The 25,974-nt window shown below is 39.2% G+C and overlaps 2 protein-coding genes across 9 annotated transcripts in view; both read right to left on the reverse strand.

Moving 5' to 3' along the window:
• The window catches only part of csnk1g1 (casein kinase 1, gamma 1), a 39,319-nt gene extending 29,392 nt beyond the window's left edge, over positions 1 to 9,927 (reverse strand). For 3 of the 8 annotated variants that reach the window (XM_026162338.1, XM_026162322.1, XM_026162315.1), the window contains exon 1: positions 9,685 to 9,927. The gene's annotated coding sequence lies outside the window, so the exon portion shown is untranslated. The remainder of the gene's footprint in view (positions 1 to 9,684) is intronic. The other 5 variants (XM_026162371.1, XM_026162344.1, XM_026162332.1 and 2 more) reach the window with 4 other exon arrangements.
• A 3,789-nt stretch (positions 9,928 to 13,716) lies between these two features.
• Positions 13,717 to 24,166, reverse strand: LOC113018939 (sorting nexin-1). The gene is made up of 15 exons (XM_026162384.1): positions 23,998 to 24,166; positions 23,367 to 23,514; positions 21,098 to 21,222; positions 20,897 to 20,963; positions 20,735 to 20,778; positions 20,505 to 20,646; positions 20,338 to 20,416; positions 20,135 to 20,210; positions 19,923 to 20,036; positions 19,636 to 19,729; positions 19,273 to 19,478; positions 18,627 to 18,770; positions 15,570 to 15,650; positions 15,042 to 15,113; positions 13,717 to 14,883 (listed from the first exon to the last, which is right to left on the reverse strand). Exons 1-15 carry the CDS (start codon positions 24,115 to 24,117, stop codon positions 14,833 to 14,835), a joined length of 1,563 nt encoding a protein of 520 aa, XP_026018169.1. The 5' UTR covers positions 24,118 to 24,166; the 3' UTR covers positions 13,717 to 14,832.
• Positions 24,167 to 25,974: the final 1,808 nt, after the last annotated feature.

Genomic DNA, 25,974 nt, shown 5'->3' on the forward strand with positions numbered 1-25,974 from the left:
TGCATCAAAAAGAATACAGATGATCACAGATTAAAATGAACCAGAAAATGAAACTCAAATGTTTAGGTGTTAGATATTAATTTTTTATGTTTTCTCTACTGCTATTATTAGATGAAAAATCTAAAAAAGAAAAAAAAAAAAAGAGAAAAAAAAAAATCACACTTTACTTCATGGGGTTATAATACAAAAGGTTTTTTAATGACAAAATGAAAAATCCAGACTACATGTTAGGTCATAAAATTTCACTGATAGTGATTCCTCAACAACAACAACAACAACACATAATCTAACTTCCCCATAAGAGACCAGGTTTAACTCTCTTTGAAAGTCGTTTACAGGCTGTTAAAAAAGAGAAAAGGAAAAAAAAAAAAAAAAAAAAAAAAAAAAACTGTGTTTACAAGTACACAGTGCTAAACAAGGACAAATGGCTCACTCTAACAGGCTGCTGGGTGAAGAGATAGTAATCAGGTCACAGTGGTCATAGAAAACACAGCAGGTAGTTTGAGCATCAACACAAAAACCTTAAGTCATAGTTTGTGTTTCTGAAGGCATCTCACTACCTACAGCTAAACCCCGCCAGACAAAGTCAGAGGAGAATATTATGTAAACAATTATATAAAGCCATGTTGGCTTGCAAGGGCACCGAATAGGGCTGAACGATTATGGAAAATAATCTAATTGCGATTTTTTGCCCCAATATTGCGATTGCGATGCGATATGCGATTATTTTTTAAGGTCTTTGTCTTCTGTATTATTAAACAAAGACAAGCAATACATCATATAGTATGGCCAATACTATATTACATTAATTTTAAACTGTTCTTTCCTGGAAGACAGACCTCTGTTATGATGACATGAGGTGATGCATGAATTGATGACTGACATTTTTATTTAACTTCTTCAATCACAACAGTATATTTGAACATACACAATAGTTTATTTTTAGCTTACAAACATCTGAGCATAAAGTGCTGACAAGGAACCCTGGTGTAAACATTAAAATGAAAGTCAGTACAATGTGCAGATTGCAGAAATATACATAAAAAAAATCAGTGGCTTTACCACACTCAGTTTTTCGACATCTGTGAACTACTAGACAGTCATTCAATTAAAAAATAATATTAAATAAATAAAACTAATAAATAAAAAATACACACATCTTACTGATCTCTGCAGTCAGTAACATTACACATAAAGTGCAAACATAATAGCAATTGTATAAACACACACACAAACACGCCTTTAAAATTTAAAGGCGTGAAATTGGACGGTCTAGTTCTGATTAGAGTCACCGCTGTCTCGGTGGAGTTTAATAAACTCGGCCGTCTGCTTCTTGCTATCTAAAATATAACCAGACACTGGTGTAAATTCTCGACTGTCTCATACTTCTGTTTAATAAGTTTTCTGTTTGACGTTTAGTCAGCTGTGTGAAAACCAAGGAGGAACCCACCCGGGGGATTAATAAAGTTTTATTTTATCTAATCTAATAACTTTAATCTCAGCCAAACCGATTTACTCACGAACAAACAAAACACTGAAAAAAGCCCAACAATAACATTTTTAGGTTGTCTAAGTGACTTATATATTACGTTTAACCCGAGCAGCGAAACTCCGCGGTGATCTGAAAATGATGTGCCGGGAGTTGTGCCGTTCTCGGCCGCATCAGTAACCCTCGAGCTCCCGGCTAGCTGTCGAGCTGGTGGGTAGCAGACGCCTCTGAAAACGTCGAAGCACTTTTGCAAATATGGGATATCTTGATAAACCGAGCAGATATTTGATGTTTACACAACTACTTTCTCGCCTGAAAATATGTTAAAAGTTTATTTTGTGACCCAGAAAGATTAGTATGAGTAATTTTAAAACTTAGTAGCGGCCGCCATTGCTGGAAACTGGAGTTTGGCTGGGCCGCGCTATGAATTCTGGGATATGGTAGTAATTTGGACAGCCTTCGGCGCGTCGCTGTGACGTAATCGGTCTACAAATGCGGCCTCAGGAGGATGCAGCCCATGAATTTGGACATGTCCAGAGTATAATCGCAGCCTTTGCGGTTAGAAAATTGCACTTGATCATGTCGCGATATTATCGCAAATGCGATATATCGTTCAGCCCTAGCACCGAAGCTCAATTTTATGGACACTGATCCGATTGTTTTGAGCACTCAGTAGAATCCTTTTTGGTTTTAACTTCTTTCCTTACATGATTACATTAAATTATGAGAATTCAGAAGAAAAAAAAAGCAGTTAATATGCATTGAACAATTACTTATGGCATATGCTTTTTATCAACTGCAAGCCTCTTGGGAAAATCCTGTTAACCATTCTCAACAAATTATAACACTGCTGAAGCACGACAAAACGTTGCCTGTTAATTAGGCCGATTGACTATTCTGCTAATTATTTACTCAAAATACCTCTTCAATACTGAAAACAACTTTTCGTGTTTTGAGGAAAAACATCAGCTACTACTGTTTTCATGACAATGCTGTAATTCCTGAGCATGGAAAAACTGCTGCTGAAAGTATTTGTGTGTGGGCTTCTGGATGACTCACGCTCAGTGTTGCCTGCACAGATCTCAGCATCAAAGACAGCTAGTTTGCTCTCAAGGGCAACTGTGCAGTGTTACTATTACATAAAACCAGGAACGGCGCAACATAGCTATAAAACAAGCTTGCAGCAAGGCCCAATGGTGAGCAGCTTCCATTGTGCAAATAAGCATTTTTAGGCCTCACTAACCCAGCATGCACCAGGGTTTACACCAGCTAAGCTAATTCGAGCTACTTAGCTGTACCTCTCAACTGCATCTGTTATGTTGCTCACTTTTACAGTGTTTGTAATGAAATGATCTAACAGATAATACATTTTCCTTTATTGTTAACTGCACAAAATGTTTGTAACTCCAGTTTAGTTGAACTAAACTGTAGTATTTAATTTCTGTCTATAATTATCACTAATTCGCTGGTGTCTGTCAATCCATTTTGCATCCGCATATGGCCACTTCTGGCTCCATGAACAATAGTATTACAAAATGTTAACTAAATCCTAAGTATTTAAGTCAGGATTTCACAACAGTTGATGGGGGTAGGTCCATCTTTTATATACAGAGTGTGTGTTCACGCGAAAACAGCTGCACTTTACTACTTTACGTAAAATCACAGATAACTACAAAACTAGCCTGAGCTAAACTGACCTTTGACCATTCAAACCTTTTATACCAAGCTTCAATTACAGTAAGCTAAACTGTATTCAAGTATAGCATGCTGTCCAAGTAAGAGAGCCATATTTTCGCTTATTTTTAGTCAGTTTATATGAAGGTTTCAAAACTAAATTTCCAGAAAATATAACATCTACAAAAATTAACCACATAACAACATTTGAATTCAATTTTTTAAAAGACATGGGTGGCTATGTGAATAAATGGTAAATGGCCTGTATTTATATAGCACTTTACTAGTCCCTACGGACCCCAAAGCGCTTTACATATCCAGTCATCCACCCATTCACACACACATTCACACACTGGTGATACAATAATACACGTTACACTGATGAAACCAACTTGAGCTGATCTCATCAGTCTGTCAGTCAAGAGGACAGCGCTCTGTATGAAACTTGAACATAATTTGATCCTAACTGAGTAAGTTTGTTAGTTTTTTTTCTTTCCTTTTGTTTCATTTTTTTGGAGATAAAACATAAATGTGGTCTGTTTTATAAATGTATAATTTATTTTAGCCAGGTGCACTAGACTACCATAAATCATCTATGCTATAAACATGCCCTGGCATGCCTAACCTGAGGATTACCATGTAGAAACATCAAAGGCACAAAAATAATTCACGCTGCAAAAAAGACATTCAATCTTTAACAGCAAAGATGCACAGCACTAAATACTGTAATAATTAGCATTTAGTTTGGTTTATTAACTGTACTGCATGTGTTTTTCCTGATTAAAGGAAAAAATAGCTGAAGAGGAATAGGTCACATTATTACAAAGGTATCTCTTATGGGTCTAAAAGGACATACAAAATAAATCTTTTTATTACACTGGACACATTCAATCTGTGTAGATGAATTTTAGTCAATCCCTAATTAATAAAGACGAGAACAAATTTAGGGAATCCACTGGATTGTGGGATACTGTGGAGAATCAACCACTGTGAAGACCTGCGGTCTGAATAAACGGAGTCTTTAGTTGTGATGTAAGGATGGGAATCCCCTACCTTTATCCCGCTGGAGGCACAGTGTCTACTGATAAATGAAGCTATGTTTGAGGATACACACCTTCTGGCATCCTATAAAAGTAAATGTACTTCTTAGAAATAGATGAAAGGAAAGGAGTTTATAATATCAAATCCCAGATTACTGATTGAACTGCAGCAGTCAAAGATGTCATGTATTGAAAATAAACAAAAAAAAGTATAGGTTGCTGGTGCTTCTTCAAATGTATTCTTCTAAATAAATACATAAATGAATGAATGAAAAAGAAATCTCCTGTCTACAATAGTTACTGTCTCGTGCCTCATGGTTCTTGGCAGAGATCAATAAAAGGAACAGATATTTTCAGACCTAGGTGACTAACAGACACCAGTCAAATCTGAAACACTCTTAATGAGAACTGATTCTTGTTTCCCAAACGCAACATTTCTGGCAAGATAAGAGAACTACTGAACTACAGTGTACATGTAATATTATGGATGTATATATTACATCCATAATAAACATACTACAGTTTCACAGTGGCTAGTAGAGATGGGCTACTGTATGTGAAGATCTGATATTGCTAACAATTAGCACTCAGTTGTTTGGTTAGCCGATGCGGGGCAGCCTGTGTGGGAAAGTCAGACCTTTTGTTACAGGTATTGATAAGCTTTTATTGGTAGCAGGGCCATTATCAATTCTGTTTACAGGTTAGGTTCTTCATCAATGACCTTGTTGATTCCTGATCTTTGTACAGTAAAAAGTAGGCCTAAAGGAGTTTTCAATGACAAAGCTACTGGGGGGTTTTTCGTTGCTTTTTAAAAATCTCTTAAGATGAAGAGAGAAGAACAAAACCAAGGTGTATAAAAGCTTCCCTGTCATGACTTTCACATCAGCATTTTGCTTCTCTATTTTAGCATAAATGTGTCTTGTTGCAATAGATTTTTTAAATGTAAGATATCATTCAAATAATAAATACTGGCGACTTGTCTAGGGTGTAGACCATAGGGTCTTGCCCTAAAGTAGCTAGCAAGCAAATAACCAAAAATCATTCACTCTACGTAGCTTTACCCCAACATCAACAGTCAGGCCTTGTGATCACACAAACGCAAAACTGGATAAGTAAACACAGAGGTTCCAAGTCTAATATGAAACACATTCTTTTAAAGTGGTATTGCTGAGTATGACCAATCAGAAACATTGATAATTCTAATGAAAAGAAGCAAATAATTTTACACAGGAAAATAAAATTCTATAATTAAAACAATAATAATTAAGAACTTAAACACATGGTTCTGGGCAGAGAACCATTTGAAAACAATACAACTATTGCCCCAAAGCAGGGGACCAAGTGCACATGAAAGGAGTAGTTTAACATTAAAGGCAATGTATGAACATGGGGGCGTTAAGCTTTGCTCTGAATTGAAAACATCTACGACATCAATAAATTTGGACTATCTGAAACCAGGAAGGAAACCTGGCAAAAATAAAGACTGTAAGTTATCACACTTATCAACATTAGATCTCTTTAATTATTATAGAAGAAGCAGTCGGATTACAATTGTTATTCCATTCAATTAATCTTTAGCCTCACTCTTTCATCTGCAGCCTTCATGGTGTTTAACAGTCTAAGAGCAATTCAAGAATAGTTATAATTCAAATGTAAGCTTAGTCTACATGAGAATTTAATATAAGGTTAATAAGTACAGATCGGTGTCCGGCATTAGGGTCATTAATTTAAGGCATACAGTACAAAATTATTTAAATGTTTTAGGCCTAAAAGAAAAAAAGCAGGTCACTCCTAAGAATCTATATTTCTTACTGAAGCGCTACTGAAGACAAAGACTTATCAAAAACCTTTCTATCTGCGCAAGGAGGTGGTCTGTGATATCATCAATTTGTGGTGACACCATGTTCTAGAGAACTGAGACTTCTTAGCTGTTAATCGCTTATCTCAAGTAAAAGATCAGGCTAGGAGGCAAACAGTGAAAAACCAGGGTAAACCCAAAAGCTGTATCACTAAGCCACTAATGTTGCATCATAGTACCGTCACCTGCCAGGTTGTTAGGCCCTGACTGATCCTGAGACCAAGGTAGGCAGCAGCCTTCAACACACAGGTTTAGCTCTAAAAACCCTGTAAGGTTTTCTTCCTGTAGCTGGAGCTGGTTAACAGGCGGCTCTCTTTCAGTAATTTCAGCTAGAGCTAAATTAGGGAGCATGAGCTTTTAGTCAGCAAACCACTGAAAAAAAGGAAGGGGGGTGCAATTGATTTGTAGCACAAAAGAGTAAAACAAAAACAGCTCCTTATCATAAATGAATGCAAAATAAGTAATCAATTACCCCAAATATTTTGTTCTCAGTTATTGGATGCTAAAAATACTTTTTTTTTATTATTTTATTTAAATCATTAAGCAAATTTAGGAACTCAGCATCCATCTTGAAACAAATCAGGTGGTTACTTTGAACCACCTACCTAATGAAATGAGCCTTAATTTCCATAGTTATTGAGATGGGGCATTCACATGTCTATAATCATAAGTAAAATCCTTAATAAAAACATAAACCCATACACTTGCAACATCTCTGTAGATAGCATGACGCACTGAGGCAATGTCACACTAATTCACATTATGGTGAGAGTAAGCCAAGAAAAGGAAAAACAGCACACTATGCTAAATATTTACTACCACAATGGATAGAGAGTTATACCTGACACCACACAGCTGAAACAGTCATGTAGTGGCCTGTCTTGCTGCTTGGGTACATGGATCATCCCAACACCCTGACTGACTGACTTGATAAGCTTGGAGAAACACATTAACAGTGGACTCAATGTCCCTCTGGACCTAATGTACAACTTCTTTCGTAAACAGAATAGTGGCGAAAGGTCTAATGTAACATGTCAAAAGAAGCTCAAGATGTAGTCTGAACATCTTAGAGGACACTTGATGCTAATCATATGATATGAGTTCAACTACATATATTGAGAAAATTATGATTTTGATTGATCATCAATCAGTACTATTTTTTGACCAGATGGCCAAACTCCAGCGGATGCTATATTTAGTTTTATCCTGCACTAGAACAGATTAGCAGTAAATGCAGCCTCCCTCCTTATGAGGGTATTGACTTTGTCATGGCACAGCCTATGTTTTATGATGTGCTCATTTGCACAATGGCATTTCATTAGACTGCATTAAAGCTGTCAATATTGTAATTATTGTGCTCTAATTATTGGGTTCAATAAGAAAATTTAAAAAACCTCATAAATATTTTGGATTCTTAAACACCAATGTACAAATTAGATTTGCCACTTCCTTTTTAGCTGAAAATAAATAACTGCAGTCACTTTGTAACCACTAAACTAAATCTCAGGATGCGAGACTTACAAACGATCCATTTAATGTACTTAAACCTTTGCCTATTTTGAATACTTAAATGCTACTCTGTTCAGGTAGGGCAGACTGTCTCCACAATGGGGATATCCTAAATCTTTACAACTCTGAATGACGCTCACTGTGCATGAAGAGGAAATGTGTCATATTACTGGAGATGCTTTCAGAGTTGAGTTGTTGTTGCTGATCTCACATATCTGTCACATCACTGATATTCTCTCAGCTGAAAATGTGCATCGAGGCATTTTATTTTCTAGTTCTAATCCAGAAATGATGAAGGAGGAATGTGGCATTTGCAGAAATATCTAAGTAATGTATTATGACGGCATGTTTTCAGAGCCGCTGAAATATAGAAATGTGGAGAGAATCAAAAACTAATTTGTCTGCAGTCAAATCAGAAGCACAAGATTTTATTGGATTACCATTTACTGGCAATCAAAAGCTTAGGAAACTTCATGCAATTGGTTAATAGGCAGCTTTAACACTCAGAACTATTCAAGAGTACTTTTCCTTCAGTATCACAGTCAGGAGGCACTGAAAATATATTTGAAAAACCTTGATTACAGTGCACAAATGTGCCTGTCAAAATACTACGAGAAACCGAAAGATGCTTCAAGCTGATTAGCATCTATTAAAAATTACTAATCTGTTGACTTTTTTTTTTTTTTTAAACCATTTTTTATGGAAACATAAAGGCTCTCAGTGCAGTAATTAACCTTCAGTAGAAAGATCAGCTTGAGAGGGGGGCCTGCCAACAGTGCAGACTCCTACTGTGGCCGTGCCAGCTAAAGGCTGCTGCCTCTCTCCTTAAAGGCAGCAGCTCTAATGAACTAGAACTGAATTGAATTTTTATAGTCCATGCTCTTCCTCCTCTGAGAATTCACACAGTAATAACAACAATAAATAAACACATAAAAATAAATTGTAAACATGGCAATGTGATTTTTTTCCTTAGGTTTGAACTAATGATTGTGCAAATACTGCAAGATCATCAAGAGTGTATCATGCAATTGTAAATTCACCAGTTTGAACAAACATGTTCCAGATGCGAAAACAAGTTTTTTAAAAAAAACCTAATCTATTTGCACTTTGCCTAAACGTGGATCTTCCTAAGATGTGCAAACAGTGAGCCTGAGCTCTACACAAACTATTTCACATCATTTATTATGTTCTCACGATGACTTATACTAGACAATTGTTCAACTACTAATATATCAATAAAATGTGACCTTCAGAGCTGCTTTACGGAGCATGACACGCCGTTATTTTACTGCAAAATACCGATCACAAGTCATCCCATATTGATTCAGTAGCAAGACACTTTACTTTAAGACGGTCCACGTGTATTAAAATATGACTAGTAGCAAAGAAAATGTACACTGGAGGTACACACAGAAGTAAAATTTAAACTGACTTTAATCCCGAGCGTGCGCATCTGGGACGACCAGACCAGATCCAGTCCAACATTTACAACTGTGCCGACGACGAGCAGGCTGACAGGGGCCCTGGGTTCAACCTTTCCTATTGTGAGCATCCCTCACCTTGTAGTAAGCAGTCAAGGCACTAGGTTTTCTATGTGAGGAAGTGCTGGTTAGAGGCAGCTGAGGCTGATCGATCCTTTACCAGCAGGCCTAAGGTTAAATCAAAACAAGGAAGAGAGGTGGCAGCTGCACGTCAGCGTTTCAAAGCCAGCCGTATCATTAGTGTCGGTCACGTCGAGTAGTAGGTAAACGAACCATCAGCTTAATAAAATTACCTTCACGCCACCGTCAAACCAGACTGATCAGCCATAAAGCTAACGTTAGCAAACATTACTTAGCCACAATGGTTGGACTGGCTCAAAATATAGTGTGAGAAAAATCACAGGATGGACATTTTCATGTTAATTATGAAAACAGAGTAGTTTTAAAGGGCAGCAAATGTAGCAGCCCCTCTCTCTGCCTGGTGTCAACGCCTTAACTAGCACCTACTGATGGCTAGGTGACAGCTGGACCGAGTGCAACAAGGAAATTAGCTCCGTTAGCAGCGAAAACATTAGCCAAGAACCAAAAGCCTGCAACTAAATGCTGCTTGGCTAGCAAACACCTCAGGCTCACCTTCGCTGTGGGAAATCCAGACAGTCGGGGCACAGCTTGTCGTTTTTCGCAACAAAAAACGCCGCCTGTGATGGGGAGGTTTTCTGTGCTGCCCGTTGTTGCTGTTGTCTCAAGCTAGAACAGCCGAGCGGCTCTCTCCATTCTTCGTCTGCCTTCGCTGCTCGTGAGAGGTTCGAGCATACCGGATGTAGAAAGACGGCACCGCCCGCTTCACCACGCACACTTCCAGGTCACACTGAGATTGGCTAATTAGCGATGAGACCATTGACTGTAAAATCAGTCATTGGTCATCTTTATCTAATGCACAAATACATACTTCTATAGTTGTGTACCCTTATACACATGCTCTACAGAGAAAAGAAAGTTTTATAGTTTGAAAATAGGGGCATCTCAATATCAACCATATATATAATTTGTGCTATATACTGGGATATTTATAATTAACCTATTTACGTATATTAGAAGTATTTTATTAGATTTTGTAACTTAGTAATATTTAATTAAATTTAGTCAGTTACAGTTATTACTGTCTGGGACCAGCTGTGACCACATTACTTTGTTATCATGGATTAATAAAGTATTTTGATTATTTTATACAGTCATTGTGTAATGCATTACTGTTTTTAGCGATGGACTTGCACAAATTCTGGTGCTTGAACTTCCACAATATGTGAAATATAGAGCAATTTCAATTAAATTCGATTTGATTAACTTTCATTTAAATAGCACCAAATCATAATAACAGTCACCCCAAAGTAAAAACACTACAATAATACACACACACACACACACACACACACACACAAAAACAATCAGACGGTCCCCAATGAGAAAGCACTTGGTAACAGTGGGAAGAAACCTCTGGCAGAACCCGGCTCAGGGAGGGGCGGCCTTCTGCTGTGACAGGTTAGGGTTGAGGGGAGGAAGACGGGACAAAAGTCATGTTGTGAAAAAGACCCAGAGATTAATAAGATTGACAGTTCCATTATTTTTGTGAGTCTAAACAAATCCAGCATAAAAAAATTGTGTTGGTACTTTTGTCAATCAGGGAACTCAGGGTTGTTTTATTCCTTGAAGGAATAAATAAAAAAGGATGTAAGTTGTCTTATTACAAGGATGCTAAAGAGGGTGGTGTCAAAATATTGTGGCACTGCTTATATGTAATTTCTGTGTATTTTACACTCTAACTCATTTTAACCCTGTGCCATAACCTTCTACGTAACCTGATATGCACCTCTCAAGCAATGTAACTACATGTCAGATTGATGCATACCACAACGACTTGAATGACATGGTTAGGACGTAGCTTTCCAGCAGAAGTCTAAATCAAGCTTTACAAGCCAAGACTGGAGCCTAGCGCAAACTTATTATACAGACTAGCCCCACTCTGACACCAGCCCATTGGTAATTTTTATTACACTGTATTGCCCAATCAAGTCTCTTAACACAACCCTCCCTTACCTCGCTTGTGCACCCTGTAGAATTTGTTTTAGTGTGGAAGATATGGCTGATAAAGATGGAAACAAAAGCAAAAAGGTGGAGCTGAAAAGCTAAAAGAGCATATTAAAGCATATGTTGAGCATATGTTTTATAGAAAATGATGCTGGACATTAAACAAAATATGGAGTACTTAAAATGAGCTCAATCTGAAACATATGAAGCAGTAATATTAATTACTTTAACATCGATTGGGAATGTATTTCTGCAGAATAATTACTTTCACTTTTGATATCTTATGGAAAATTTTCCAATAATGCAATTCTATGTCTACTGAGGTTTTTTCATTGTGGTTTATTGCATCATTTCTTAAAGGAATGATTTGAAAAGTTACCAAAACACTAGTCGTTTTCGGTTAATAATAAATAATTTTGGTAACATAGTAGATATTTATTCAACTAAAAAAATTATTAATATTTTGTAATTCTTCAGCCAGGAAGAAGTGCGGAAAGTTGAAGATGTCCATATACAGTTTAACTTGTTAAATTGCTGAATAGGGCAGGAAGATGTTATGTGTGTGAGAGAGAAACAGAGTGTGAGCGGGGCAGGAGAGGGGGTCATCTTTGCAACCTATCTATCCATCCATCCATAATTGGATCTTCTACAGTCACTGTATCAAGACTCCAACATGTCTCAGAGAAAACACCACAAAAAAAAGTTTCCCCTGACTCTCCTCTCTGAGGTGACCAGTTAAATTCCCCAGAAGACGTATTATCCATCTGAAGGGCATTAGCTGAAAGTAAGAAAACCACAATCTAGAGAACAGGGTTCAACAAATGCAAGCAGAGAACATTTAACTAGAGGAGAAGTGCAGACAAATGGAACCCCAAAATAAACACTTGGAAGAAACGCACAATGAATTTCTCATGAACTGACAAGACCAACAAATTAACAATACACAATAACAGCCCAACATTTAGATTATAAATGAAGGCTGGGAAATAATATTTGGATAAGTACGGCAGCAGATTATAGACCTGAGAACAAGAAATAAGAACAAGATAAAACACATAAAGACCTACAGTGTACGCTTCAAAAAATGCACTGGAGAAATCAGGAGTTAGAAGACATGTACAACCAAGTACAACGGAGGAATACAGACACGAGGCAAAGCTAGTACAGCAGGCAAAATAAAAAAAGAACTGAAAGAAAAGCTTGAAGAAAAACAAGCAAAATTAGAAGAACTGTAGAAAAGATGCAAGAAAGTTGAGAGGGGAAACGCAGAAGCAATCGATGACATAAAAAACCTCAGCGCTCCAGGAACAGTGACTGAAAAAGAAGAAAAAAAAACGCTTCTGCTTTTTCAAAAGGAAGGATTCTCCTGCTTTCTCACTTGATCATGAGGAGGCGTAGTCTCGTCTTCCTCCACCTTTTCTCTCCCCTTCCTCTCCGATCATCTCTCTGTTGGTCTCCCCTCCCTCTTCATCATTTTTCACCCTCACACCCCAACCAGTCACGGCAGTTGACTGTCCCTTCCTGAGCCTGGTTCTGTCAGAGGTTTCTTCCTATTTAAAGGGAGGTTTTCCTCCCCACTGTCACCTAGTGCTTGCTCAGGGGGAATTGTTGGGCTTTTCTCTCCTATCTCTTTCCTTCTTTTTATTTGTGTTTTTCATTTTTTTTTCATTGAGAACACAGGGTAGGGAGATAGGAGGAAAAAATAAAGACAAATGAATCTTTTTTTTCTTACATGCATCAAATCAATGTCTTCATTCAAGAATAATTTAAGAAATCAATGCCAAAATTACACATCTCCAAGTCTTAAAGACAATCCTAAACCAAATAGAAACAGCTCTGCACTGGACTACACCCCCTGTAACTAGGGCCCCTGAAAATAAGCCACTATAACTAGTCTCTATCATGACCTAGCACACAGTAGTCCTTTAAGCTGCATACCAGATACTACTCACCAATCCCACCATATTAAACTCTGCAGCTTCACTCACAAAAGACGGGCTACATCTGCCAAAACATGCAATAAACATACTGAACTTTTTGCCTGTATTCTGCACTTGTGTTCACGTCCAGCCTTCTTCCACGACAGATTCTTTAGTGCTTTTGCAGGTATCAGGTTAGATAGAAATGATTTTTAGACAGTTGTTCCATCACACTTCAGCAATAGGAAAACATCAGTTAATCTCAATTTCCATAATCTAGAAATTTGAAGTCACTACTCAAGAAATCTCTGTATCACAATCTCTTTATGACTGCGCATGGATAAAGGAAGATAGTCTAGGTGTAGCATAGACAGCATGAGCTAGAAAATGAATAAGTTGATTAAGTTAATCTTATTCAAGTAAGAGCAACCTTTTTAAAGGGTAAATTTAACTTGATAAAAACTTCAGCGTATAGGGATGTGCATTTTGTTTTTTGCAGAAGTCAAAACCAACCTTCAAAATCTTTGTAAAGAGGACAGTGCTAACCAGTGGTCAATGTTACATGTACAGTATAAGTCTAGAAGATCACAATTTATCTCAGTTCCCCAGTGAAATGGAAAATCCCACCAAACACATAAAAAAACCTCACATAAACAAAAACAAGTGTCCCAAAGCTGAACTAATGATTTATTTTGTACATCTACATGTACAGCATTTTCAGGAAAACGTGTGTACTAATGCAAAGTGGTTACAAAAATAAAGCACATTCTTACGTAAATATGACATGACAGAAAAACTACACTTACAAATGCTGATTAAGAAAATAAGGGACCATCTCACTTGAACGTCTTTCTGTCATTGTTAGACAAGTTTCTCAAAACAAAAAAGAATGGTTAGCAATCTGCACAAGTTCTGTTCAGTGCTTTATATGTGCACACTTGTACATGTCAGTCACTTTCATGGTTCTAGACAAATCTCTGGAGCAGTTCCCAGTGGTTTCCTTTAGGCCTCCACGTCTGACAAAATAGGACCAAATATATACTCTTGAAGAAACTGACATAAACATAACTATCATATGTGTCACTGTAGAAAATACTACCAAAGCAGAGGTTACATTTTCACACCCTGCGCTCACTGTAACAACTTATATCATTTTGTAACGCCTCTGACAAGCTTGTAACCTTGTCAAATCTGCCTCTATCATCTAATACGTAATCTATGATATACTGTTTGAATGTGCTAATACTCCTGGTACATGGCCCCAGTTATCAATAGTGTTTGTTTGATAATATCAAAAAAACCTCTTGAAATAGAACAATTCATTTTAGTGCATCAAAACATTATCTGACATGCATCAATCTGTTAGTGTGGAATGACTCACATATGCCTATCTTCTAATGTAAACTGTAGGCAATGCTACCTTGGGACAGTACCTCCATGTTAAAATAAACAAGAGACATAAATATATATCCCACTGACAGGACGGTGAGTTTTACAGACACTCGTGTCCCTGTTAATCTCTGCTGGATTCTTGCTTTATACCATCTTAAATCAGAAACATAAACAAGGCAATATACCAGAGAAATGCTGTGGAAATGTGGCGCTTATCATACTGAAGTACTGTACAAGATAAGAGAAGACGATGTCATTAAAAAGACAAAAGAAAAAAAACGGACGGAAGTTTCTTGTGTGTTTCAAAATTGTCCTCTCAGTTCCTGCTTATAGAGGTAAAGTGTTCAAAAAGGCAGTCGGGGTCTTTAAAGAGTCTCCCTCTTCATCAAGCTATCGCTTTCGCCTCAGGCAGGAATGCCTCCCAAAACTTTATGAGCTGGAAAACAATCAGAGTGAGAAGAAGACAAAAAGACTATTAAAACATTTTTTTAACAGTAAGATGTTAATCGTTACCGAAGTTTAATAGCCATGTTCGTTATCCTCACAAATACTTGTACATGTTGGATATGATGCTTAATATAGTTAAGTGATTACCCGCTGTTGGGACTGCAGCATTGCTTCCAGGTATTTGATTATCTGGCTCTTGAAGTCCTTGGCTTTCTCTTTCTGAAAACACAAGAGTTGTCACATCTAAGGTTCAAGCCGGCTGTAGGAATTTCTGGCAGAACTTCCCCTGTTTCTGAGGTCAAAAGGAGCTGAAATCCAGCAACTTTATTGTGAAGAACAACCCACTGTAGCTTTTGGCTTTCATCAGCTTTCACAGTCCCCTAACATCATTTATTATTACCTGCTCTGTTCTCACATTCATATGAATCAGTGCAATCTGAAGCACTGAATCTGAAGAATGTCAAGAAAAGTGCAGGGATGAAGTGCATGTTTGAAATCAACTATCTTGAGTTCACAATGAAGTTGCTTGTGCTACTGGAAAAACTGTAAGTGTTCACCAGGTCAAATAGATACAGTAGCACTCTTAACATTCCAGCAGTGACAAAATGAGACACAATCATTCTACTTTGATACTAACTTTTGGTGACACATTAAAAGAAACCCTTCCCAACATACCTCAAACCTGAGAACCTCCTTGCGTACAGTCATGCCAATTCTGTCAAAATCTCTCTCGTACTGAGTAACCCTCGCCTCCCACTGACGACACAAAGGGAGAAAAAGAAACAAATCACCACAACTTGCAAAAGATGACAAAACACAAGCTAATAAATACAGAGAGACTACAGATGACTGTCGACATTGACGGAAAAGGGTGAAATCCACTCCTCGTAGTGAAATCAAAGAGGTGATTGAAGTGTAGACTTTCAGCTTTAATTCAAGGTATTATACAATAATATTGTCGTAAGAGTTTATACTGGCTCAAAAGCAGTTGCTGGTTTCCTTCGTGAGTTTGAGTTCATGACAAATTGAGGAAAGGTCAGGAATTTGATATCAGTGGTGATGATGCGAGTGAAGGATGCCGTCAACAACAGCTTAGTGGGATGGTAACTGTAGGAGTGGAAAAATAACCAATTCAGTACTTTCCAAAACAGAATGAATAACCTGGGCCCTATTTCAGGAAGTCGGTTTAGAAAACTCAGAGTGAAAAACGATACTCAGGGTTGAGTAACCCCGAACTGTCCAACTCGGAATATTCGGTTTCAGAAAGGCTGATAACAAGTAGTTCAGTCAACGCGGAGTTGCTTTAACCCCAAGTTAAGCGTTCGCACGAGGATACATAAAGCCCTGATTAGTGGAGCACAGATTAAGCGAGTCACCATGGAGACGGAGGGAAAGAAGGCGCGGTCAATGTATTTTACAGCGCTTGAGGCCGAAATTCTGATGGCAGCATATGCCGATAACATGCAAATTTTGCGGGAAAAAAGTAACACAGCCTCAGCTGCAAAAGAAAGAGAGCATGCATGGCAAAACAAAGCCGACAGAGTCGATGCGTGAGTGTTAATTTAAACATTGATCTAGGGATTTCCACCCATTTAACACGTTATTTTATTATATTTTATTTTATATTTTATACATTTTATTTTGTGATGTGATGTGAGCGCAGGTGCAACCCAACAGGCCCCAAACGTTCCTGGCAGCAAGTAAAAATGAAATATAAAAATATAGTCCAAACAGGTAAGGTGTAATTGTATTATGAGCCATAGTGCTTGGTCTGTTTGTCCCATGTAAATCAATTGCAGTTAGAGGCTACATTAATTTCCCCTCTGTAAGCACTTATTGAAATTATCCCAGCACATTACAAGTACATATTTGCTTACTCTGTATGCTCAAATGTGACCCGTTATAGCCAACAGAAAAAAAGCGGAGGCCCGAAAAACAGGTGGGGGTCCTCCACCACCACCACTCACAGAGCCTGGCCACTTGGCTTCCACATTTGTGATAATGTTGGCAGCATCACATATGATCTTCACAGTGCAGAGAACACAAATTAGCATCCATTACTATAATGAAATAATTTGTTAGTTTGAAATGCTACAGGGAACTATGTACCTGTACATTAATGCTGTGGAAAGACTTCCTGTTCACATAGTCTCCTTCATTTACTGAAGGAGCAATGATTGGAATGTGAGTACCATCTATACAGCCAATCACGCCTGGGAACCCTGAAAATAAATGTAAAATTTAAGTAGTAGTCCAAGTATCACCACATCATGAATTAAGTTTCGTTCATCCTGATACCTGCAATTTTGTGGCATCCCTCTTTGATGAATCTTGTGGGTCTATGACCGGGGAACACCACAAACGAGTATAGGAGACGTTTCAGTGCAACTGTAATATTCCTGACTGCCCGACAGACGGTAGCCTTGGAAACGTGCTCAGCGTCACCAATATTATACAGAAAGCTCCCGTTTGCAAAAAACCGAAGTGCAATACAAATAATATGTACAGAACTGAGAGGATGTCCACGATGTGTCACATGAGCAATATTAGGCCTGAGGATGTTATTCAAATAAATTGTAGATTGTGCTGAAAAACGGTAACGTTCACACAGAAAATCATCAGGAAATGATAAAATGTCCAAACGTGCTCTAATCACTCTCTCCCGGCGGAGAGCTCTGCGGAGAATTTGGGCTTCAACATCTACTGGCTCTTCAAGGAAGGAGCACGCCATGTCTGACACTTCCTACAGTCAGGTTTCTGACAAAGAGGCAGAGAAGGTCAGGGTTAGTTGAAGTAAACCTGCTAGGGGGCAGGTTAGCTTCACGGAGTGTGTCGTCATAGTAACTCGCTCAGAATTAATCTAAACTCGCTTTGTGAAACCGAAAACCCAGAGTTTTCGTTAACTCAGGGTATACTTACTCAGAGTTTGCACTAAACCGGCTTCCTGAAATAGGGCCCTGGTGAGCTACCAGCACCAAAAGAATATGACACACAAAGTGAATTTACACACTAAACTGCTTCACAACATTGGGCCAGCAAACAACACTGTAATGGAAGAATCGAACAAAAAAAACCCACAAAATGAAACAAGCCAAAAAAACAGATGTATTTTCTAACAGGTCAATGCAACAACTTGTTAAACCCAAGTGTAGCTGACAACCCACACTTCAAATTAAATTCCTTCAGTGTCGTACTGATGTGAAATCAATTCCACTAATGACAACACTCTAACAGATACCAAACTATATTAGTGTTGGAGCAGTTCAATATTAACCAATGTCAGAAATTGGTGAAAAAGCAGCTTCACAGTGCCATCTTACAAAATAATCCACAACCATACAGCAACTTGTTACATGGATTTTCGGTTTGCAGCTTTTTTTGCAATCTTGCTGACAAAAAGAACTAAATAAATGAACAAAATTACTCTTACATCTCCACTTTGATAAGAAGCTGATAATTTAATAAAAGCAAAGAAAAAAAACTAAATGTTTATATATTTGAAGAAGCTGACATGTTGGTAATGGGAGTGTCTCCGAAATCAGAACAAGATGTCAAAGTATTTTAAATGAAACTTTTTTGTTTGGGTTCCTGTAACCTGTTTGTCAAACTGGCCTGATCAACAATCTGCTGCAGGAGAAATTTAAAAAGAAAAGAAAAACCTTTGAAGTTCATTTTGGTGTAAACTAAAGACTTTGAGTGCTGCATTAACTGTGTGCTCACTGCCACTGTTACCTCAGTGATCTCTTCTTTGGCCTGCTGCAGTTTGTCGGGTTTGTTGGCCCACAAGAGCTTGGCCTCGGCCTCTCTCTTCTTTTGGAGTGTACTCTGAGCCTCCTGCCACCTCTGCCACGCCCGCATGCGCTGGTCAAAGCAGCCCTGTGGACATCCATTTTTAGATCAGACAGTGGTAGTAGCAACACCTGATCTTTCCACGAAACACAACAGACAGCTTGTCTGCAGTAAAACTGTGACCTTGCACCACGTTAAAGGTTGGTTACAGATCTAAGGAGAGCCCTTATTGTTGTCGTTACTTCCTCAAGCGGTGCGATTCGAACATAAAGCTGTGCATATCGCATCGCTCACTTGCACAACATTAAATGGCCCTATTCAGACACTTGATCGTACATGTATAGGTTCTTCTGCACTAATGATACTGCCTTCTTTTCTTTTTTTTTAAGATTTTTATGTAAATAACTTCATTCAGTTTATTTAGTTTTACGAGAGAAATGCAACATAAAATACTCAAAAATTACCAACATCAGGAAATTCTCAAATCTTACTTTCTCTGGGATGTCGCCCTCATTTCCCTCAAGAAATATATTTCTTCCCATCTACCCTATCCTATCCACCATCCTAACAGTACAAGTAGAAGGCTTACCCGCACAGCACCCAGCAGGCGGATGTAGTCACCAAGCAGTTCTGCAAAGATGAAGAAGTCACTGGCTGCCTGCTCCTGATGCAGCTGCTCCATCTTGTCCTCCACCTCTGCCAGCTGCGAAAGGGCCCGTGACAGAGCTGTATTGTCCTCAGAGTTCCCAAGCATGGCCAAACTTTTGGCAAACACTGCTGTGTTCCCACATAGCTCTGGTATTAAAGGCGGAAGCAGAAAATATATTCAGACTACTTGTTTCACCCTGAAAGAACTGAAAGACAGTTGGGCTGAAATGTTTTCTTTCCCTAAATTAATTTGATAAACAATGCAAAGAAAAGCTCAAGTCAATAAAAAGCAGGTGAAGCTCACCTTTCCTGTGAATGACAAGGGAGTCAACCACGACATGAAGCTTCCTGAGCTGTTGCTCCTCATTCTCCACCTCCTGGAACTTGTCCTCGAACCACTGAGAGACACAGAATAAACATCAGCAACCTCTTCATTGTGTTTAGAATGGCAGATCTGTTTGATGCCTTCTGCTGGCTCCACAGATCTATCAGGGTCTGTTCCTACTCATCCTTATGCAAATTTACATTTGGAGGCCACATGTGGAACGGTATGTAAAAACTAAACACTTCAGCCCTCTTTTCAGCCCTTACAGTGTCAGACTCATTCATCTTGATGGTCATCTTGTTGACAGCATCTGATGCCTTATTGATCATTTTGAGGAAACCTGCTCCACTCAGTGCTTGGGTGTTCACGGCTCTGGGCAACTGAACATAAAGCATTCCAAGAATTATACATTTAAAATTCAGCAGTGACCAGTCAAGTATTTGTCCCATTCCTACTTTTTATATCTTGAAATACTCACGTCTTCTCTTTCCAAGAACTCACGCACATCAGGATCCTGTAGTAAAGATGGGTGAGACACTACTCTCTGAAGATACCTACATAAAGCACAGTAGCATCAGGGATGAAGTGTGTGAAGCAGAAAATGTAATAAAAAAAACAACAACAAAGAAACTAGACATGACGTTAATAATGTCACTGTGTAAATCATATATGGATCCACACCTCTCCAGAGCTGCTCTTCTCCTCTCCACAAACTCTACTGATGATGGATCATCCATTCCCACCTTCACTTTGGTCATTCCTGTTGAACCAAATGACACGTGTCACACAGCAGGGAGAGAAAAAAAAAGTGCAGAACCAAAGAAAAAAAACAAATGCCTGGCACCCACCTACAACACTTTTCTCTGGTGGTAGTGGAATGATGCATCCATGGAGTGACTGCTTGACTGACAGCTTTTCATAAAGGCCCAAGAAGTCACTAAAGCGCCTCCTCACAGAGAAGACCTTACTCCTGAACATGGGCAAGGAAGTCTGGTGGAAGATCAGTGACAGGACATGAGAAAGGCACAACAGCAAAAGCTAGTGAAAGCCACGAATTAACACAAGCTGGATTATATACCCTGGTGGATACTTTGTAGGCCACATATGCATTCATGCCATCCCCTAAAGAGGACAAAAACATCACACAATTAGCTACTTTACAATTAATAACATTAGTTTAATCTACAAAATGTAGAAGGTTGTATGATGAAAAAAAAAAGAAAAAAAAAAAGAGACTGACCGATTTTCTCTGGGTTTGTGACAGCAACATCCACATCAAAACTGTCCTTGGCTTCTTCCTCTTCCAGCTACAACCAATAAGAAGACAGTAACACAACTCATACCTTGAACACACCTAAGCCTTTGCAGCGCAAGCATTAGAAAAGCATTCACGCTACTGAGATTCTCACAAGTTCTTAGAGGGCTCAGCCGTGGCCTGTACCTGCTCCAAGGAGGTGGGCTGCATGGCTGCGGGGCTCGGAGTGAATGTGGAGGCATGTCGAGGACCAGAGGGCTCCTTCCGAGCGGAGCTGCTGGACTTGTCTGTGCTCAGTTCTACGTTTGTATCTGGAGAAAGAAAGCCTTTTCATTCATGTTCCAGACTTTTACAGACTGGCTGTCATTTCTTGCTGCAAAAAGTTTCATAAATTCAAATTCAGATTTATTGTGGTAGCTTTTGGTGACCAGCAGCATCTACATCCAGCCTTAAGCCTCTTCTGATGACTGACAGCTTATGTCTACTCATAACTGGATTTTCATTTCAATTTTTTGTGCAGTGTGGTTTGGAGGAAAGGTAACAGATACTATATGAAACTAACCAGAACAAGCTTTGTGAATTTTGTGAGGGAATCTTGATTTCTGGGAAAAATATTCAGGAAAAAGGCAAACTGGGGTCACAGATGCATAAAAATGGTCAGCTAGTAAGCTGTGGTGTTTAAACAGTGCTCAATTGCAGAGGTGGGAAGTAACGAAGTACAAATACTTCATTACTGTAATTAAGTAGAATTTTCAGGTTTCTCGACTTTACTTGAGTAGTTTTTTCCTGACTACTTTTTTACCTTTACGCCTTACATTTTCAAAACAGACTCATTTGGGTAGAGTTATTATTTCGTCACTGCGAAGCTCCAAACATCAAACTGATTTGACCCTAAATAGAAACACGTGGAAGACAACCCTGTTCATTTATTCATCACCAGCGGATGTTGCATAGAAATAGACAAAAGAGGCAAAACTGTGCTATAGTCTGGGATTAAAGTGGGCCAGTGGGTTGTTTTTTTTTTGCCACAACACCGGAACGACTGCGGGTGTCAGTGAGTTGCAATTGCAGTACTTCAACATCTAGCTGGCCCTACTGAAGACAAAAGGTTTGGCGCACAGTGTATTGCTAGCTGAAGGTCCAGCTGCTGTATTTCAAAGGGAGAGAAAAGAAAGAGCTAACTTCACTCAGAGATGAAAGAAAAGTTGCATAAAAATCATTTGAAGGTTAGTGTATTATAAACAGGTTAGTTTGTTGTACTGTGATAATTTAAAGTAAAGAACAGTGTGTGACAGTGGTCAGAGTTAGGTACATCAAGGGTAGCAGGGAAGAATCTGAAGTTAAACTGATGATGCTTCGGTCATCGAATTCCACCTTCATTCCCCTGTATAGTGTCTAATATGACGACAGCATAAACAGTGTATTGTCAGTGTAGAGGATGGAAATGAGCCAGAACAACTCAAACTTAAACAACTGTTAAATTCAGGTGTGTAAATCCACAAAGAGCAGCTCAGCAGCAGGAGTTATACAGTTCACCTGATCACAGTCTGCATATTAAGAACATCTACTGGAGCTCTCAATAGAAATTATTTTGAGTTGTGTTTCTTTTCCCATATTAAGTCATTACAACTGATTTTAGAGCTCCTGCTGAATCCACTTTAACCTCTTCCCTACTCCCAAAAATTTCTGTTCATCTAGATGTAGCATTTTCAGTATGAGAAACGTTTCCTCACTCATCCAAGTGACCTGCAGTCAGCTGAGACTGAAGAAGTCACTTGGACAAGTGACAAAACTTTTCTCCCCCTAAAAACGCTACGTACAGATGAACAGAATCAACTTTTTGGGATTTCCTTACCTGGATGATTGAGCATGCATCGGACTCTTCCCTACTCATTTTCCTGTTTAGAGTCAAAGCCATCCTCTATACTTTCCCCTTCTCTTCATTGAGCTACTTTTATTCTCTTACTTTGAGTACATTTCATACCCTGTACTTTATTACTTTTTCACTTCTACTTGAGTAAAGAAGTTGAATCGGTACATCTTTTCTAACACTAGTATCTACTGCTGTAGTCCATCTGCTTCGAGGTCTTATGTGTTGTGCATGCAGAGATGCTCTTCTGCACACCTTGGCTGTAATGAGTTGACTTGTTATTGCCTTCCTATCAATATGCAGCAGGGTAATTTTCCTCTGATCCGGTCGGATCTGCAGTTTTTGAAATACTCTGAACTTTCTGGCACCAACTACTATGCCACATAAACTTAAATCATCAACATGTTTGCATAATCTTGAGTTGAGTAAAGCAAGCTGTCACCATGCTTGTTTGTTGTTGTTGTAGTATTATGTTATCTGTGCAAGATCGCCATGAAAAATGATACAGTCAAGAGCAAGAAGCTGTGGATGCTGCAGAGTCACGAGTGAACTGGCAGATGTTGTTAGGGGGAAGTGTGTCCTCACCAGCAAACAGATCGTTGTCATCGTCGGAGTGAACTCCGTTGGCCTTGGCCGCTGTGCTGCTGGCCGCCTCCTCGCTGAACAGATCTGAAGGCTCCTCGCTGACGCGGTCGGGCTGAGAAACTCCCCGGCTCACAGACACGGGGTTACTCTGCAGACAACCACCACAGAGACGAGCTGTCATTACAGTTTGCAGCCCGTTAGGACAGGGGCTGATAAGCAGGGTGGAGTCATGTGACTAACGGAGCTCACCAGATTTTGATTTATTAATTCTGCTAAAACGATAAGTAAGAGGGGCTTGACTGTGAACGAAGCCAGCGTTTTAATTAACAATTAACCAACGGGAACAGGCCGAACAAGACAAAAGCAGTGATAAAACCTATTACTTGGTAATAAAGAGAGGCCAATTTTAACTCTCAGCCAACTCCGGACACCTTTACAAATCACTTTCGCTGCTTCCAAAGAAAACCTGCCCGTATTTCGCGACTGTCCGTCAAAGCCTCAGCGTTTTGGGATGCCCTGAATGCAGGTCAGTTGAGATATTAAAAAAAATGCAGGCTTTCTGACTCTGACTTAATGCAAACCTAAAAACACACGTCAATTTGTTACTGGTGTCACCGAAGCGGGAACCTACGTTACTAACGAAGATGTCCTCGCCCTCGTCGCTGTCCGCGTCTGCCATGTCACACAATCCCGGCTCTGACTCCTCTGCTGTGGGGAAAGGAGGTGGGTTCCGATCCGAGCTGGCCGCCATATTCCCTGTTGTGAGCGCAACTGGCGTCCCGGAAGTGAAGGGGGGGCCGGCGGTTGAGCGGCTGCAGCGACACCTGCCGGTCACTTGGTCACATTACAGCCTCGGAAACCACTGCACGTTGTAACCCAAGAGAAACAGTGTCTTTGATTTCAGATTGCAGATTTTTGCTGAGAGTGTGCTTCTTAGACAAATATCTAAAAACACCCCCCCCCCCAAAACAAACAAACAAAATTTCCAAACTGTTTGCTTATTTGGCACCGTGAACAATGTCTAGAGCGCATATGTCAAAATATGTAATTTTATGTTCCTCGCAAAAGTTTGTGCATGACCGTTAAAGTTTACTTAAAGTTTACTGTATGCGGCTTAAAAGCGCATGCTGACCGTAAACTACATCTCCCACAATGCATTTCGATTGTTTGAACCTCAATGCCCATGGTACCAGGAGCTAGAGGGACATGAGGTACCGCCAGATCTGTTATTTGATTATAGACATGTGTGGTATCCACAGAAACGTCAAAGACCAAAGACCACCAAAAAAGCAAAAACGGCTTAATGATTAACAAGCAGCTAAACAGATTCCGCAAAAAGATGTAAACACAAAGCCCGGATCTCACCTATACAGGATATGCCCATAGGGTGTGAAAAGCTGACATCCCACAGATTCCGAAACGGCAGGTTTTGTCACCCTCCAACCAAAACTCACTGAACCAGCAGCAAAACAAGACCACTACACTTCACGTTTGAAAAACACTGTAATGAATTTCCACTTACTTTGCCTGCCTTGTTTCCACCCATAAATTCGCACTTCCTTCACAGCACCATCTCTCAGTGTGCTTCAAGACCATAGTTTCCCAAGAAAATTCTCTATTTTCTGCCTTATTTGCTTGCTTATTACGCACCAATCTTCCGTTGTATACAGTGTTGTCGGTCGCTGCCCTCACCACCGCCCCACACACACACACACACACACACACGCACACACACACAAATTATATCTGACAAGAAAGCCTAATTTCTACAGTTCAGCACCAAAGAAATTTCAACTTTCAAAATTTATACCAAATTGCGAAACGCTTAGCTATGTCTGTAATAAAACCTCTGTAACGTTGTGAAAAACGGAAGTTTGTTTTTCCACTTTCTACTATAGAAATCTGTTTTTTTATGACTACAGTTTTAAAACAACAACAACCACACAACAAGGAGAGTCTGGGCAATAAGCTACCAGAAAGTCTCTTGTAATTGTACACATTTATATCTTACAATTTAAGTCCAAAGAGTCATGCTGACAGAGTTCTTTCTTTGTCACAGAAGCTCTTTCTTTAACATGTAGAAAAACAGTTAAATGTGTGACTTCTTTACATTGACAGAAAGGGCAGTTTCACTGGTCCTGCCGCTTAAGATCCAAGTGGGCTGTATGTGGCCCGCAATGTAAAATTAGTTTGACACTCCTGGTCTACATTCAGGTGACATGATTTTACCTGTTCAAAGGTGTAATTCCCATAGGAGTGCACTTACCACGTGACCGCTGATGATCAAATGTCAGTGTTATGTGGCTAGATCAGAGGGCAAAAACTGAACTTATTAACCTGAAGGTTGGGTGTTTGTACTGAACTGTTGCATTAGACTGTTTTAGTAGTAGTGAAGCAGTAGCAGGAGACTGTCAGGCAGATGGTGGTGTTCTGCAATTCAGGGCACTTTGTTTCTTAAATGTCTAGAACAGGGATGTAAAACTCATTTTACATTACGGGCCACATGCAACCCACTTTGATGTTAAGTGGGCTGGACATGTTAAACTCACCTTTGTGTCAGCGTGCAATTTCAACAATATATCTCAGTTTTTATACATGATATAGAAAA

The sequence above is a fragment of the Astatotilapia calliptera genome, chromosome 1 (genome assembly GCF_900246225.1).
Source record: "Astatotilapia calliptera chromosome 1, fAstCal1.2, whole genome shotgun sequence".
Taxonomy (NCBI): domain Eukaryota; kingdom Metazoa; phylum Chordata; class Actinopteri; order Cichliformes; family Cichlidae; genus Astatotilapia; species Astatotilapia calliptera.